General features: G+C 53.7%; 1 protein-coding gene across 1 annotated transcript in view; it reads left to right on the forward strand.

Annotated features, from left to right (window-relative positions):
* MLLT6 (MLLT6, PHD finger containing) overlaps positions 1–13404 on the forward strand; it is a 45117-nt gene that overhangs the window by 15895 nt on the left and 15818 nt on the right. The window contains 2 exon segments of the mRNA XM_068418954.1: positions 6066–6101; positions 6103–6165. Of these exon segments, the coding sequence (XP_068275055.1) occupies positions 6066–6101; positions 6103–6165 (99 nt within the window).

The raw sequence follows: 13404 nt of genomic DNA on the forward strand, positions 1-13404 counted from the left end.
CTGGGCTGCAGGTGCTCATGGCCCCAAGCTCCTTCTGACAGGGCTGCGGCTGTTCGCTTAGGCTTTGCGGAGGAGAACTCCATCTGAGTTAATGACGAAGTGAGGGGCACAGGGTTTAACCCAGTGGCTTCAGTAAGACAGCACAGACTTGTGATTTGGCCTCCTAAGCCCCACTGTAAAACAGTTCAGCGTTTGTGAAGTCTTGCTCTCTGCGGAACAAGGAACAATTGTGATGTGGGACTGCAAGCCAGCTCGGCATCCCCCGCCTCTTGCAGGCACAAATGACACCAGCCCAAGTGTTTCCTTCTGTGCTGCCCTGAACAAAGCTCCAGGCTTTGAGTTTTCCTCAAAACATACCAGGCCTTAGCAAAACCAGCCCCATTTATTTCTTTGGGGTTGGTATTGCAATGTGTGTGCTCTACCCTGTGGGAGCCTTTGCAGCGTTTGTTAGTTTAAAAAAAGAAAGAAGAAAGAAAGAAAGAAAACAATAGCTAAATACCAAGAAAATGCTGGATGACGCACAGGGGTTGAATGAAGTACAGATGTTCTGTCACCTATATTGTCTGCGTGAAACGCACAGAAAAAAATTACTGTGCTCCGTGGAATGAAATTTGTCACCCCAGGAGCAGGCGGGAGCACGTGCGCTACGATGTTTTTAGGGGTATATCCCATGGAGGGAGACAGTTGTGTGGTGTTATTCTTAGTGAACACCTGGAACCCATACGCAAAAATCAGAGGACTTTTAATTTGGCTATGGGACGTTGTTAGGAGAGGAACGGTCTCTGCCCTGTGAGACAGGAGGGAGAGGCAGGCGCTTGGAGCAAATAAACCCAAGTGCAGTTGTTCCTCAGGTCTGGGTACGGTTCTCCACAACCATAACACACGTTTAGCTCCTGAACCGCTGCCCTAGACGTGGCAGGGGCACTTTATGGGGGTGCAGGGACTGTCTCTGTCCTGCCCCCCCGACCCCGTTAGCACCAGCCAGAGCAGCACACGGTTCCCTGCTGCCATTGCCCGTCTGTCTAGCCCTGATGCCGTGGAGGAAACGAGCCAAGGATCCAGCCTGGCAGATTTAGGACACCGCAGAAGTTGTAGTGGGCTGAGTTCTAAACCCAGAGGGTCTGTGCGGGGCTCTGGTTTGTGTTGGAGTTGGTGACCGAGCTCTGCCTCTGGCAGTTTTGTGTCCACACCGGCACCAAAGGGCAGAGTGGACATTTTTTTCAAGTGGAATCGCAGGTGGCTGTTTGCAAGAGCAGCACAGATTTTTTGGGACAGAGTCCTGCACCTAAATCTGCTCTAATCTGGCTAGAGTAGCATCCTCGACTGGCTTTCTGTGACCTCCCGTTAGGTGGGTGTTTAACCGCCCCCAGCAAACCGTTCTGTTAGCAGGGGTGCAGCAGTGATTTGAGTGCACACAAAGCCCGGCGAGGGCTGGCCCTGAGGCCTTGCGTGAAACCTCTTGTGCACTCAGAAGGTGTCTCAAGGCAAACCCACGAAACCCCCAGCGCGGCCCTGGTGCAGGCAGGGGCTCAGTGTCCCTCTGCCCGGTGCTGCCTTCCTCCTCGCTGCGACTGCCATGGCTGCGGCCCAGAGCCAGGCCTCCTCCTCCTCCTCCTTCAGTTCAGAGAGCCTGGGAAAGAGGGAGGGAGCGTGGAGCCCGCTTGGCTCTTCCCAGCCCTTCCCTCCCTCCTTCCCCTGCCCAGGCGACTTTTAATGATCCAACCGCTGGTGTCCAGCGGATTAGAAGAGGGGGCTCGGGGAAGGGGAGACGGCGGCGGGGGGAGCAGGAGGAGCCGTGCACAGCCCTAGTTGGCAGCCAGAGACCCCGCTCCGTGCCTCCGGCGCTGGGGAGCTCGAAGGGTGATGGTGTGGCCGGCACGGCCCCCGCCGCGGCCGCGCTCCCCCCGCTGCCGTGCCCACATGCCAGGCCCCAGCTGCTCAGCCCTGCATGGCGAGAGGTTGTTTTCCGTGCGGTTCGTTGCTGGGGGCAGGTTCACGGGCCCTGCGGCTCGCCCGGCCGGCCGGCCTGCTGCGGGGAGCTCCGAGCGGCTGCGAGGTAGGGCTCGGCTTCTGCTCCCAAACATGGGATGGGGGTGTTTGTTGGAAGGTTTCCTGCTCTCGCAGTGCATCCTCCCTCCCTCCTCCTCCTCCTCCTCCTCCTCCTCCCCTGCTTCATGGCACAGCCAGGCAGGTCTCTGTGGCTGGGCTGTGTTGCCTGCGAAGTTTCCTGGAAGGAGGGTTTGCAGAGGGGAGTGCCTGTGTGCCAGGGAGGTGAAGTGCTGGACGAAGAAAAGCCAGGTGGGGAGAGGGCCCTGGGGAGGCAGGGGAGGGTCCTGCTTCCCCCTCTCCCCTCCCTTTGCACCCTGCGGCTCTTGCAGGAAGCGTTTGGAGCTTTCCGGTTCCTGGAGAGAACCCACATGTTAAAACGCCTCTGGTGCGAGCTGGGGAATGGTCCGGGTTGTCTGCGGGCCTGTCAAGGCAGGCAAGATAGCCAGGAGTGAGCGAGCACCCTGACCGTCTTGGGGCCGTGGTCTCTGCGGGCAGCCCAAGTAACTTCCCCCCAGTGCCTTGGTCTGGGGGCAGCCCAGTCTGCAAAGTGTCTGTGGGGTAATGGGGTTAATTAACACAGGGCACTGCATTCTCCAGTACTAGTGAAGAAGGTGTCAGATCCTGTTGTCCTTCTGAGTGCTCAAAAGTATTAGAGAGTAACTGGAGGGTGGGAGATGGGTGCTCAAAGGCGGTGGGCGCCCCAGCTCCGCAAAGCTTTAGGGCTGCTGGCTGCCCTAAAGAGAGCTCCTGGGTACCCGGTGCTGGGGGTTTGTGCTCTGCCCAAGCAGGGGTGACACGGGGAGCCTGGAGAAGGGTGGTGTGGGAGGGCATGAAGGTGAGCACGGCAGAGGAGTGAGGTGAGCCCGTGGGCACAGCAGAACTGCCCCGGAGCTCCTCGTCAGGCTGCCGTGGCCCTGGTTCCAGTGCAGTGCTTTGAGCAGAGCACGAAGGCTGGTCTCTGTGGGACAGATTTTCTACATCCTCCCTTTGAGTGCAGTTGCTCAGCACATGTGGTTGGAGCCAAATCTTCACAAGAGCTCAATACCCAGCGTTGAGCTTTTTGGAAAACCTGACCATTTATACAAGCATCTAAAAGGGGGCTGAGGCATTTCAGAAATCTGGTCCCTATTGTGCAGGCTGGGTTCTTGCTGAATATGTACATATGTAGGCACTCCTACATAGAACCAGGGGACTGCTCAGTTAGCTGGTGTAGGCTCTGCGCTGCCGACAGCGAAGGGAGATTTTTCAGACACGAGACAGCCAGGATTTTGAAGCTGGAGGTTGTGAGTTTGGTGGTTGCCATCACAATGAAACTGTGGGAGGTTTTACGGTTCGCTGTGGTGACAATCAGGACATTTCTCCTTTTCCCCACGTGTGTGTGTGTGTTTGTATGTAGGTGTGTAGGTTCACTGTCGTTAGCCAAAACGACTTGGCTCTGCCTTGTCTCATCTTGACCATGATACATGGAATTAAATCATTGCAGTGCTGTCTCGCTGGCGTTTGCAGCATTGTATCTTATTCCCTCCTGTTGCAACTTCATGATTGAAACGCATTTGGGATTCGGGGTCTGAAAATGAGAGAATGAGCTTTGTGGTATTCAGAAGGTTTAAGGCCCAGGGTTTGTGCAGTTATTTGGCAAACTGTGTTGTAATGAGGTGTCTGGCTTCTGTTTTCCATTTCTGGCTTCTGTGAGTGGCACTGGCAGCATCTGCAAGCGGGTGAGCATGTGTCCAGGTGGGGTGGGGATCCCTGACCTTCTTTCTGAATTTTTGGATGCCTTTCTGTGAAATCTTAGCAAGTTCTCTCATCCCACGTGCCCTGCTTTCCCCATTTGTAAAATGTGATGTAGATATTAAAAAAACCTCTCTGCTGTGTGCTATTAAATGAGTGCAAATTGTTACTACTGCTGGAATAATGAACGCTGATGTGCACGTGGTCTGTGACAAGCTGCTTAACTAACTGGGCCACAGTTTCCTCATCTTCCTGTCCTAGAAGACCCATGAGACCTAGAGTTTATAGCATGAGAAGCCCCCAAGTATTTAAAACATTATGAGATTTAGTAAAGATTTAATTTTCATTTGTCTTTCGGCACTTAGTCTGTAGAAATCACATTTTCAAGCTTTCCTTGTTCACTGCCAAAGCTGGGAATGTGTATTAAAGGAAGGGGGGAAAAAACCCCAAAGATTCTTGTAAAATCCTGTAGCTCTAGGCACAGAGGCTTTAACAGATATGCCAAACGCCAGGAGCCTTGTGATAAGATGATGGGTATTGGCAGCGCTGGCTGGGCACTCGGCAAGCGCAGTGAAGCTCTAGCCTGGCTTTGCCTCCTTTTTTTTTTTCTCCGGCTCATCCCAGCAAAAGCCTCCGTGGCATCACTGCAGGGTCACTGGTGGCTGCAGCGTGGGCCGCCTTGTCAAGTGCAATGAAAACTGAGCCAAACCCACACGGGAAGGTGCTGATTTCTGGAGCACTTTTGCTTCACCTCTGCTTCACTTCATGCCTGCCTTCTCCAGCCTTTTCCTCCTGCCCTCTCCCTCCTCCTGCCCCTTTTTTTTCCCCATTTAGTGTATTGATTCCTAAGCTAATTATTCCACGCTCTTCTCTCCTCCCCAAAAACACACAGTGGAGCTCATATATTTGCTGCAATTGCATCTTCCCCTGACAGCATCCTGTCTTTGGCATGTGCTGGCAGCTGTAGCCTCAGGGCTTTGCCTGCATGAGGAAGCGATCGGCATCTGTCTGGAGAGTCAGTGAATGTCGATGTGACTGTTCTGTTCTGAACACACCTTTGGTCCAGGCTGAGGACTTCAGCTTCTAGAATAAACACCCGTGTGAGGGAGAGTTGTCCCAGAACAGGCATCCTTTCCCACAAAAAGGTCTCGGAGACAAGAGGATGGGTTTTTCTAAGCTTCGCATCTCATGCGGGTGTTTATCTGACAGCAGCTCTCCTGGTTCCCACACCAGTGACCACCCTGGGAAGTCTGGAGCTCAGCACAAAAGTTTCTGCAGGTTCAGTACAGAAGGTCACATCTTTAGGTGACATCGGTAGCACGGAAAAGCTCCTGTGGTCAGCTGAGTGCATCCCGTGGGAGCGTCCAGCTGAGGGAAGCAGGGAGGAAGCAGGAGCGTGTGAGGGAGCATGCTCTTCTGTCCGTCTGTCCTGAATGCCAGCTGGCCTGGGCATCCTCCAGCCCCACTGACTTGAGGTCACACAGGCCGACATTTTCAGTCCTTTCACTGAAAACATCTCAGTTTTAGCATAAACATCCAGATAGCGCTATATAAGAATAACCTCCTTGGTTACAGTCCATTCCCAGGAGGGTATAAAGTCAGGGCAGGCAGGACTCAGTGTTTCTCAGCCGTAATTTTTCCTTTGTTTGCGATTTGAAGAATCTCATGTTTCTGGGGTTTTAGTGAGATAAAAAACAGGATGAAGAAATCGAACTAAAGAGTCTGTCTCCTTTTAGCAGAGATGGACCCAGAGCAGCTGTCCCTGTTGGGAGGGGAGATGAGGGGGATCTCTAGGTTAGGTCCAAGCCGAGGTTCTGGCTGATCTTTTTGCCTGTGCACGTGCAACACGTGCTGAAGTTAGGATTCTCCCATTGGCTGTAAGGGTGGATCTGAGCAACCCTTGAAGAGGTAGAGAGCGAGGGTAAGGGGGCACGGAGTCCCTTTGGGGAAATAGCAAGAGGAAAGCTCAAGTTTCTTGAAATCAGCCAGAGCTTGTTAAGTCCTTCCCTATCATCTTACCATACACTGATTTGGGGGCTTCTGTTGATATTCTGCACTCCAGATGTTGCCTGCAGCTGGGGCAGAGATAGTGGGACGCTCCCAGGCAGAAGCTGGGATGTGGGGGAAGGGATACTGGGCTCGTGTGGATGGGTGGAGAAGGAAAGAGGAATATGAATGTATGGTTGTAAATCCACCCCTACACACCCTCCTTTCTTTTCCCTTACAACTGCTGTTCTCAGCAGGGGAAAAATTAGCCTTCCAGTACTCTCTGATTTCTTTTGCAGAGTCGGAAGGACAAGGAAAGACCTAAACAGAAGCACAAAAAAACGTCCGGAGTCTCCCACCAGCCTTACCCCATCCTCGGTGCCCGTCGCTGCAGAGAAGGTACCAAACGCAGAGGATGCGAGCGTGTGAACGCAGGGTGGGGAGGGAGGGCAGGGGGGAACCGTCGACATGGGCTTTCCTAGGAACAGGGGAGGAGAGTGCAGGAGAGCAGAGAAAGGGCTTCTGTCCATTTATTTTGATTCCCCGATTCGTCACATTCTCGCTCTCTCTGCCCGCCTCCCCCCCTCGACGCCCACCTTGGGGATTTAACACGGCAGCTGTCTTGATTTCTGTCAGCGCTGATGACACAATCATGGAGCTGAACTCCCCAGCGATTGAGCTGTAAGTGCCAGGCTGCTTTGCAGCAGATGTTCAGATTCGAAGCTCTCGCGGAATAGATAAATATCCACACTTTGGCCTTTGCTGCTGCCACGCCGTAAACAGCTCGGGCAGGTGGATAAGCCAGGCAGGGCTTGTGGGAGGCGTTATCCTTTATTAGAGAAACTGATATAGCTGGGGGAAGGAAAAAACCCAGACAATCTTAGAAGTGCAGAAGATCTTCAAAGTGCATAATAGAGGTAGCTTTTCTGTGTGAGACAGTGGGAGGTTGGTTGCTGTTTAGTTCCTCCATTTCAGAAAAATCCAGGCAGAGGGGCACGGTGTGGTGGCCTGTTTCACTCCTGAGCTGTGGAGGCAGAGCAGTTCCCTGCTGGGAAGGTGTCACTGGTGTGGGTTTGTCTGCCCAGTGCCTGGGGCTGGTGGGGCACGGTCGGGATGTCGGTGTATTTCTGCTCTTCGCCGCTGAAATCGTGCTGCTGACGTGGGCTCTCGCACCTGGCTGTAAATCAGGATAGCCCGGAGCTTTCTGTAATCCCTGCCAACCCCAAACGCCAGTAATGCAGCATAGACGTAGTGCAACACGCCTCGAGCTTGCATGCAACAAGGTGAAGGCCAAGTTTGCAGTCGTTCGGGGTCAGGGAACAAGGGAGGTTGCTCCAGCGCCTGCCCCTTTGGAGCTGTACTCTCCTCTCTGTGGTGGGAATGTAAATTAATGCAACTCCTTAGCAGGGCTGTGCTGGTGTAAGCGAGAGTAGGACTAGGGCCAAGCTCCTGCTAGAACAAATAAACAACATGTCTCAGGAATGTCCTTTTGTGCGCAGAAATGCTACTTGGAAAGGCTTGGGTGTCCTTTACATGGCAGGACTGCCTTGTGAAAAGGAAAATTCACAGGCTAGCAGTGTCGGCATGTGTGAGAAGCACTGCAGGGGCAGTCTGGAAGAGCGAAAGCTCCTGCCAGTCAGCACAGGGTTGCTTTGGGTTAGGGCTGAAGAGGATTTGCTGTGTTCGGTGTGAGGCCAAGCCTGGAAGCAGGGAGCAGATGTAGGTCAGAGCTGAAATGGCAAAGCTGCTCTCACAGTTCTCAGGCTGGGAGAAGCAGAAAGTTGCAGTGGGACAGAGTGGAGGAGCAGCCTCCGAGCTGCAATCACTCTTGATTTACCTGTACTCGTGTTAGGGCAGCTCAGCTCTGGCTTTTGGGAACAGCAGATTCACCCGGTTAACAGAGCTGTCAGGAACTGATGGCCTAAGAAGATTATTTTCAAGCTGAACTGAAATCCAAAACCTGACTCTTGGCCAGCTAGAGTGGTTGTTAGACAATTACCCACTGTCTCCTCCACAGCCCTGCCAGACCTTTATAAATAAGGAGGGAAGGGTGCAATTCAGTTTTACAGGCAGCTTTCAACTCTTTGTAAGCTAAAATTCAGGAGATCCTAATTACTGTAGCTGTGCTTGAGTGACAGGGTTTTAGTGTTTCCCTAGGGAGTTGTTATTAATCCTCATAACAGAGAGTGTATTTCCCTTACTTTTATGTGCATAGATCCCCAAGTTTTGTTCAAACTCTGCTACCAAAGGTACCCACTCCAGATCAAACGCAAGAGCTGCTCAGCAGCCTGCTACAACCCCGCACAAACCCCTCGTGAGGTTTCCTGGATAGTTGTACCCGTGTAACCTTGCACAGGTCAGACTAATGTAAAACCTTGAGATGCATTGATGTAGCACGTCCAAACAGGCTTCTTCTTGGAAGCCAAAACCACCTTTGTCCTTTCTGGGTTTGAGATTAGTACAGCTCATCCCAGTAGAGCTTGCTGGGGAGTGGGTAGAGTAGATGCAGCAAACCAAAAGCTGGCGTGTGACTACACAGGAGATCATTGCTCGTCCCTGCTGTGCCGTGGTTAGAGTCTGAAGAGAGCTGGGGTCTCCTCCTCTCTTTACTGCTTGCATGATCTTGGGCAAATAATTTATTGCCTCCATGGTCTGGCTGGAGGCACTGGGCATCACCGGGGTTCTGGAGCCGGCGAGGAGCATCAATCAGAGGAGTCAGCAGAAGGGCACTGGGAGCGCAGGCAGTCTGTGGAGGTGTGGCACCAGCCCCCAGGCCACGAAGAGGTGTTACCAGGTCCTGAAGCCACACTCCAGTCTGCTCCAGTTTGCTCAGCCTAAAAGGAGCCTGGGGCAACACACGTCTGAGCCCCAGCATCTGATGTTGCTACTGAAGTCCTTTGAAACTTTCAGCAACCCTTTAATAATGGATTTTCAAAGATATATAGAAAATCAGTGGGGCTTTTCAGGCTACTTCAGGTTAGGCTGGCAGCAGGGGAACTATGTTTTGTTGCTTTGGAGGAATAGTGGTGTATCCCACTTCCTTGTTCCCCCACGCAGCCTGGCCTCTGGGTTCGCATTTTTCTTGCATTTTGCAATCCAGATGTATTTTTCAGTTCCCATTTTCACCTAAAACATCGTCCACCCTGTGCTCCCCTCTTGAACCATTTGGTTCTGAAGAAGATCCTTTGATGTGGTTTCAGTCTTCCTCTCGAAATCAATTGTGCTAGAGCTCTGACTTCTGCCAGGTTGCTGAGCATCTCGCTGAGTGCTTCCCTGTGTCTTCTAGGAATCTAAATGCCGTTAATAGCTGACGCTTGGACTCTGCCAGGCCTCCGTGTCCTGTCTGTGCAGTGACACACTCGCGTTTGGCGGATAAACAGGCTGAAAACACAGCGGTGGCCTCGGCTCGCGTCTACACTGGAAAGTGAAACTAGGGAGTGAACGCAGAGCGTGCAGACGGCTTCTGAGCAAAACACCGCTCCTGAGCTCGCCTCCTGCCTCCCAAAAGCGTCTTTGGGCGATGCGATTTTCCTCGCTCTCGCAGAGGGGCAGGGGACCCTGGTCGTGGGGCACAGGGATGTCCCTTCCAGAGAGGGACGCAGGGCAGCTGACCTGGTGGAAATGCTCCAGGGCAGGGGCTTCTGGGTGGGCTGGGGGGTTGCAGAGAGTGAATTTGTGCTGGGTGTAGGCTCTCATGCATTGTCGTGCTGGATACTCAGAGCTCCTAGAGACTTAGGGAGTGGGGAGGAGGCAGAAAACATCCCCTCTGGGTAACAATTTCTGGCTGTTTCATGTGGTCTATCCAAAAACACCAAAATGCTGCTGACTGGTAACACTTCTGAGCAGCCCGTTGGAAGGGTGGGATTCACAGAGCGGGCCTGGGGCAGGGGAGGAGCGGTGAGGGTCACCAGTCAGTCTCGGTGGCCACGGCTGCTCCGGCTCCATCGTCACACGCCGCCGGCCAAATTCAGGAGGCAGTTTCTGTGCGCAGGATCTCTCCGTGTAGCCGGTGCCTGGTGCTGGGAGCGGGGTTAGCCGAGCTGCGTGCCCCCCCCTCCCCTGCAAACGCCCCTGGGGAGCCGTCCCGCCGCTCTCGGTTGCGCTTGCAGTAAATCTGCACGATGGCGAGCCACCCCAGCTGCCTTCCCCTGCCAGCTGCAGGCATCACGAGCACTTGTTGACACACACTCACACATGCTACGTGTTTTGGGCTGCAACATCTGGCTTGCTCTGGGTTTTGTAACCTAAGCCGTGGATGCCGAGGCTTCCCTGCACCCACCGGCTCCCGGTCAGGTGCTGGAGCAGGGCGAAGAGCTCGCCATTGCAGATGCAGCTGAAGGCAGGGAGGGTTTCCAGGTTTCCCACAGTTATTTGAGCTCTCGGCATCTACCCAGGACTGGCCTGGAGCTGACAGGTCCTGGGAATGTCTGTGCTGTACCTGGCTTGGGCAAATCCGCTGTGATGGGGTAGAGGTTTGTGGGGGAAGGCTGGTGATTACCCCTGCTAATCAGAGCGTGTCTCAGCATGGATATTTGCTGTAAGAATCCCTGAGCCTTTTAGCATCCCTTGTCCTGACATGAGTGGGAATTTGCCGGTGACATCAGGGACTTAAAAATACGGTCTTCGGCCCATCTGTGTCTCCTATTCACCTGCAAAGAGCAGCAGCACGGTGCTGCCTGGTCGTGAGGCTGAGGAGGGGCACGTGGTGAAGGTGGTGAGTGGCTCAGACGCAGAGATGCTGTAGCTTGGGCAAGTGCTTTGGCCCAGAGCTCCTGATGAAATCACAGAATCATGGAATCATTTTGGTTGGAAAGGACCTTTAAGATCACCGAGTCCAACCGTCTGACCTCCACCTGGTGACGCGGCGTGGAAAGGCAGCGGGTGCTCGCAGCCTGCCTGGGTGGCTGCTTCAGTCGCGTTGTTCCTCGGTCACCTCCTCCCCTGCTTCCCCTCACCAGCGGTTTAATCCAGGGCAAATTTCTGTGTGATTCTGCGATTCAAAGCCGCTCCGCGTTCCCGACGCGGCGCCAGCCTCCCCCACCCCTTCCGCATGTCGTCAGCGGTTCCCTCTGGGAGCTCGTCCCACCAATCAGGAGGCAATGAGACGCTCTTCTGATTGCCCATAAATAAATTAATGAACGCAGAGCTTGGGTGCTGCACAGTGTCACAGAGAGGCCGGGAAACAGGTACAGCCCCTCGGGGGACAGCGGGTGCGGGGTGACGGGGTGCGTGCATGCCTGCCCTTGGGTGCCCGCGCCACTTCGGGTCACTTCTCCCGGGTTGAGGCAGGAGTTTCCCCATCAGTGTCACCTCCAGCTGGGGCAGCAGGTTTATTCCGGTGACATTTTTCACTTGGTTGCTTTAAATAGACCTTCAAAATGTAGCTGCTGCCTCATTTTGAAAGAGAGCTCTCACTTCCCCACCGGCTCCCTGTTTTCCTCTCCTCTGCAGCGTGCCTTCCCCCTTACACCTGTTTGTAACGCACGAAACGTCGGTGTTTCTGCACACACACGCAGGGATTTCTGTGCCGATGAACCAGAGGTTGAGAGCTCTGTTGATGCCCAAGGCCAGCAGCAGGCGTGCAGGTTTTTCACTCCCTCCGGGCAGCAGCCCTGAGCTGGAGAAGCCCCTTCCTTGGGGAGGCGATGGGGCTGCAGCCCCCGTCACTCTTATTGCTGTTGGCATCACGGTGGCAGAGCCCTCCCCTTCAGACCAAGGCCGTGCTGTGCTCGGCAGCCCGGAGATGCCTCCTGGAAGCTCCGCTGCCACACAGAGCTTGCAGGCTCCACTCAGCGACGCAGGGAAGAAACAGAGGCACCGGGAGGGGAAGTGATTTGGTGCGGTTTCGGTTTCCTTCTCTTCGCTCCTCGGCTGCAGCGCTTGGGCCCGTGCCCCAGATTCGGGCTCTCTGGAACGGCTGCTAGAGGAGGGCTCTGTGGTGAGGAGGGCTTGTGGTAGCACCGTACAGATCGGTCTGCCGTGACCTGGTTGGCAAAGAGTATCTCAGGCAGCATTTGGCAGGAGGTGGGAAAATCCTGCCCCCGAAATCTCTGGGAGTCTCTCGGGGAGGTGTGTGAGGTCAGGTCAGCCCTACAGATGAGTGTCTGTCCATTCCCTGCCTTCAGCAGAGCCAGCTCAGCCTCTCCTACCCTCTTTTTTTTTTTTTTCTTCTTTTAATTTTGCAATTAAGATTTATTTCCCAGCTCAGATTTCCCCCTTCCACCCTGCACTAATTCATTACTCGTCCTGCCCTCCCTTCCTGACGCTCTGGATTTAGAACATGTCTCCTCATGTGGTTTCCCCCTGCCCTCCTGCGGCCTCGCACACCTTGTGCCGAGCTCCAAAGAGGTGAATTTACTGGGGGGGAAATTCAGGACTTTGTGTTTCTGCTGAGACATGAGCCATCTCGTTCCTGCGACTTCACGAGCAGCCTCGGGGCTTCCCATCGCCCCCAGACGCTGCTCTCCTTTCCCTCCCCGGGCAGATGTGGAAAAGTCGGAAAGATTTTCATGCTCCCTCTGAGCTCATAAATCAAGAAGGCTTAATCTCCTACATCCAGGAGTCTGTGATGAGAAAATACAGATTCCCCCTCCTCTCCCCCCTAATTTCCACCACTCCCTTCCTCCTGTCTTTCATATTCCCAGCACATCTGGTGTGTGTTAGGCTGCCAGCTGTTGCATTGTGCAGAGTGATTAAACCATGTGGGAGGAATGGGGAAAGATTTTTATCTGGGCATTCATGAGTCTGCATTACAAGCCCTTTTTTTCTTGAGCTCTCCCCAAGAAGAGGTCATCTGGAGTCAGGGATAGTGGAAGGGAAGAAAGGCATTGTGCTTCTCTGTGTCTTCCTTGTATCTGCTCAGTAAGAAATACAAGGTGTTTGCACTAACGTACAGGTGTTATATTTTGGGCTGTAGCCATCACATTAGAACTATATCTATAATATTGATTGGTTGCAGTAATATTCTTGCAAGAAGTGATCTTTGAACGCTGCTAGGCTGGCTTTGAAGTGACTTGAAGGTGAAGGTTTCACATCCTAGCGTGGGTGCCCTGAGGGATCTGGTTTTCTGCAGAACTCCCACACTTCTCTCTCTCATCCCAAGCTCCTGGATTTCCGAGCATCTGGCCAGCCTCTTCATCCCCCTCACTGCCCTGTCTCCTGCAGGCTTATACAGGGCTTGGATTGCATCTGTTGCTGCGTGGTCGGACGCTGCTCTAACAGTGTCCCTGTGAAATACCCACGGCAGGAGGTTTGGGAAGCCCTGGGCTGGCGGTGGGGCTGCTCCGGTGGGTGCTTTAGGGAACCCAGGGAAACTCCTGTCACAGCACAAGGACAAGCACGTTCCCCCAGGTGCAATGACCTTGCTGAGAACAGCACGCCTGAGAGATGTAGCTGAAATATATGTTTGAATCGCAGCCAAATTCAGGTTTTATTTGGGCTGAACAACCCTCTGAGGTGCTCCCCTCTGCTGACGACGCGGGGAATCTCTGATGTCTGCGCCCTGGTTGTCAGTGCCCTGTTTAATTTCTTGCAGTTAGATGGGACAAGCGTCATCCTTAGGGTTATAAAGCCTGGTGCCACCAAGCAGCAACAGAGGGAAATGTTGCTTTTCTCTCCTGACCTGACCATCACTTTGTG

This window comes from Nyctibius grandis, chromosome 26 (assembly GCF_013368605.1).
Source record: "Nyctibius grandis isolate bNycGra1 chromosome 26, bNycGra1.pri, whole genome shotgun sequence".
Lineage (NCBI taxonomy): Eukaryota > Metazoa > Chordata > Aves > Nyctibiiformes > Nyctibiidae > Nyctibius > Nyctibius grandis.